At 38.7% G+C, this 4,017-nt stretch overlaps 1 protein-coding gene across 1 annotated transcript; it reads left to right on the top strand.

Annotated features, from left to right (window-relative positions):
- Positions 1-885: 885 nt before the first annotated feature.
- Positions 886-2,897, top strand: LOC116502506 (zinc finger protein OZF-like). Its single transcript, XM_032208385.1, has 2 exons — positions 886-1,222; positions 1,621-2,897. Exons 1-2 carry the CDS (start codon positions 886-888, stop codon positions 2,712-2,714), a joined length of 1,431 nt encoding a protein of 476 aa, XP_032064276.1. The 3' UTR covers positions 2,715-2,897.
- Positions 2,898-4,017: the final 1,120 nt, after the last annotated feature.

Raw genomic sequence — 4,017 nt, 5'->3', positions numbered from 1 at the left:
GCTGGTTTTAACAGGCTTCTGTGAATGACCTGATGCAATTTCCCTAACAGTGGAGTGAGTTTAAGCTGTACCGAGACCGGGTTGATTATTCTCTCTATTGGGAAAGGTCCTTTCAACTTTGGTCCAACATCTTGCATGGGAGTCTTAGTTTAAGGTACTTTGTCAAGAGGTGGACCTTGCTCCCCACTCGGAACGGCTCTTGGGGTCTATGGCGTGTACCCGCTTTGCGTTTTATAGGTTTTCGCTGCTTCCCGTAGGGCACACTTGGTATTTTCCCACCCCTCCTTCAAAGACTCCATCCATTAATTTAGGGATACCGACGAGGGGGATTTCCTTAGGGAGTTCACGTGTGGGAACGATCTCCATGCCGCTAGGGACCTGAAAAGGAGTTAGACCAGTGCTGCGATCCACAGCATTCTGGTATGCCATCTCAGTGAACGGCAGCAATTCTGCCCAATTAGACTGCTGACGGTTGACGTAACACCTTCAATATGGCTCCACCATTGCGTTTTCTCGTTCGGGGGCCCCATTGGTACTCGGATGGAAAGCCAAGCTAAGCCCCTGCAGGGACTCACTGGACCTAACGAACTCCGTCCAGAATTTGGTAGTGAATTGGAGCCTCCTGTCAGAAATAATTCTCCTTGGGATGCCATGCAATCTGTCTTATTAATAAATAGCTTGGCAAAGTTTTCTTGCTGTGGGGAGCCCAGAGCAGGTGGTGAAGTGGGCTTTTGTGACTATACATTTCCGAAAAGGAAATACTCTTCTCTGTTTCTTTTTTCCTTCCAACAGCAGATAAAAGATTGTGACCAAAGATTTACCTTGAAGACAACTGTCAACAGATAGTAGAAAATCAACCCAAGGCAGCAGCCGCCCAAAAGGATGATGGAGCCTGGGAAACTCTTGGATCCCGCATCAGACACAAGCAGGAGTCTGAAAAAATCTTATGAATGCTCAGAATATGGGAAATCCTTTGCCCACAGGTCCCTCCTTTTGACCCACAGGAAGGTCCATGTGGGAAGTGGATCCAGTGAAGGTTTGAAGGGTCAAAAATCCTTCTCTGGAAAAAATAACAAAGATCTCAGAAGCCCCCCAACACTAAAACCCTATAAATGTGAGGAATGTGACTTATGCTTTGGACGAAGGTCACACCTTCTTAGACATCAGAAAATCCACAACGAAGAGAAACCTCATCAATGTCTAGAATGTGGGAAGTTTTTCCGTAGAAAAGACCATCTCAGAAACCATGAGAGGATTCACACAGGGGAGAAACCTTACAAGTGTTTGGAATGTGGGAAGAGCTTTTCTCAGATGTCAAATCTTATGGCCCATGAGAAGATTCATGCAGGGATAAAGACTTAGTGTGGAAAATGTTTCACTCACAGTTCAATTCTTTGGAGTCATTTGAAAACACACAGAGGTGGGGGAAAGGAAAAGTGCCTGGAATGTGGGAAATGTTTTACCTCAAAATCAATCCTGTTGCAACATCAGAGACTTCACACTGGAGAGGGACCCTATGAATGTCCAGAATGTGAGAAACGATTTGTAGATTCTTCTGAACTTCAGAGTCACCAGAAGAGGCACAAAGTGGAGAAACCCTACAAATGTCAGGAATGTGAGAAATCCTTTGCCCGCAGGTCCCTCCTTTTGACCCACTTCTTACACATCAGAAAATCCACACTGGAGAAAAACCTTATCAGTGTCTGGAATGTTGGAAGTTTTTCCGTACAAAAGCCCATCTCAGAAACCATGAGAGAATTCACACAGGGGAGAAACCTTACAAGTGTTGGGAATGTGGGAAGAGCTTTTCTTGGAATTCAAATCTTTGGTCCCATAAGAAGATTCATGCAGGAATAAACTCTTACAAATGCTTTGAATGTGGAAAATGTTTCAACCAGAGTGAAGGTCTTCGGTGTCATGTGAAAATACACACAGGGGAGAAAAACGAAAAGTGTCTCGAATGTGGGAAATGTTTTACTCTGAAAGGAAATCTGGTGCGACATCAGAGAATTCATACTGGAGAGAAACCCTTTGAATGCCCAGAATGTGGGAGACGATTTGTATATTCTTATGAACTTCGGAGTCATCAGAAGAGGCACAAAGAGGAGAATCCGTATCAATGTGGGGAGTGTGGGAAAACTTTTATTAAGCCAGGACTGCTTCAGATTCATCAGAGAATCCACACAGGAGAGAAGCCGTACAAGTGTGGGGAGTGTGGGAAATGCTTCTCCAGAAAAGACCTCCTTGGAAGGCATCAGAGGGTCCACACAGGAGAGAAGCCATACAGATGCATAGAATGTGGGAAATCTTTTGCTCAAAATGGAAACCTTTGGATCCATCATAAAACCCACACAGGGGAGAAGCCATATGAGTGCAACGAATGTGGAAGATTTTATCGTACCTCATCAGCACTTAGAAATCATGTGAAAACTCACACGGGGGAAAAAAACTACAAATGTTTGGACTGTGGGAAAGCTTTTGCTCAGTCATATACCCTTAGAATTCACAGCGTAATCCATACAGGAGAGAAACCATATAAATGTCTGGAGCGTGGGAAATGTTTTGCCCAATCTTCAGCCCTTCGCATCCACACCCGGAGTCACAGAGGAGAGCAGCCTCACAAGTGTGCAGAGTGCAAGAAACCTTTTCCTAGTAGATCAAAGCTAAAAAAGCACCAAAAAGTCCATAGCAGAGATAAATCTCTTCAGATGTGAACAACATTGGGAACCCTTTTTTTTTTCTATATTCAGATGTTAACATTTGCCAGGAACTTCACACAGTGACAGAAGGGAAATCGTAGAAATATTTGATGTGGGGAAAATGCTTTTCCTAGTCAAGCAACCTCAAATCCCATCAGAGAGAAGACAATGAGGCAAAAGGGCATAAGTGTTGGGAATGTGAGGATGATTTTATTTTTTACAAACATATCAGTGTGTGAACAATGTGGTACCTGAGTATCATACCAAAAAATTAAAAGTAATCATATTTGTTTCATTTAATAAGCTTAAATAATACTAGTAGTAATACACATCTTTATATTAAATTATAATATATCATTGTTTAGTTATTCAATATTTCAGTGTTATTTTTATATCAATCGCCCTATCTTAATTATCATACCTTTTCTTATGAATACAATGTTATCAATCATATTGGTTACATTTAACAAACAACTAATATTAATACTAACATTTATATTACAATAAAATCTTCCATTATTTCTTATTCAACTTGTTATTTGGTTATTCAATATTTCAATATATTGTTTTATATCAATCACCATATTCTGCATAACACAACTGAGATATTATTAATCATATTTGTTACTTAACATATATATGCATATTCATATTGAATTATCATCTTTCACTTTTTTACTCAGTAATTCTATATATTATTTTATGCCAATCCCCATTTTATTTAAATACACTTATTTATACCATCTTTCATAAAATATTATTGGTCATATTTATTGCATTTAACAAATTTCTATATTTAAATTAAGATCATTATTTGCTTATTCTTCTAATCCATTATTTTTTAATTATTCAATGTTTCAATATGTGTTATATCAATCTTCATCTACTACTTATTATAATTTTAATACAAATGAAGTATTGTTAATATATTTATTACATTTAACACATACCTGCATTCATATTGAATTATAATTTAGTAATGCCATCCTTCAAGTTTTAATTTATCCTCTTATTGTTTGAGAAAATACCCCAGATATATTTTTTATAAACGTAAAAAAACTAAACCAGGAGACTATACACAACAAAAAGCTTTATTCATCGATAAGAGGGTATTATCGAGAGCTACCATGCGACTGATAGGGTTCTCAAAATGAGAGGGAATAACTACAAGGTACACAAGTGGGACTTAAATACACAAATCGAAGGCTCATAAGTGCGTCATAATACAATTACAAAAATACATGTGCGTGATCAACAACAATACTTGGCAACAATTAACCTCAGTTGGCACTTATTAAGTGGACACACACAAAAATAA

The sequence above is a fragment of the Thamnophis elegans genome, chromosome 2, assembly GCF_009769535.1.
Source record: "Thamnophis elegans isolate rThaEle1 chromosome 2, rThaEle1.pri, whole genome shotgun sequence".
Taxonomy (NCBI): domain Eukaryota; kingdom Metazoa; phylum Chordata; class Lepidosauria; order Squamata; family Colubridae; genus Thamnophis; species Thamnophis elegans.
The sequence above is the reverse complement of the archived record's forward strand: the minus strand, read 5'-3'. Positions and strand labels throughout refer to the sequence as shown.

Excerpts from the sequence above, each read along its gene's own strand:
- LOC116502506 (XM_032208385.1), top strand. The coding sequence starts at position 886 with ATGGAGCCTGGGAAACTCTTGGATCCCGCATCAGACACAAGCAGGAGT. Across the intron at positions 1,223-1,620 it reads AGAATGTGGGAAGTTTTTCC|AAATCCTTTGCCCGCAGGTC; the intron begins GTAGAAAAGACC and ends CAGGAATGTGAG.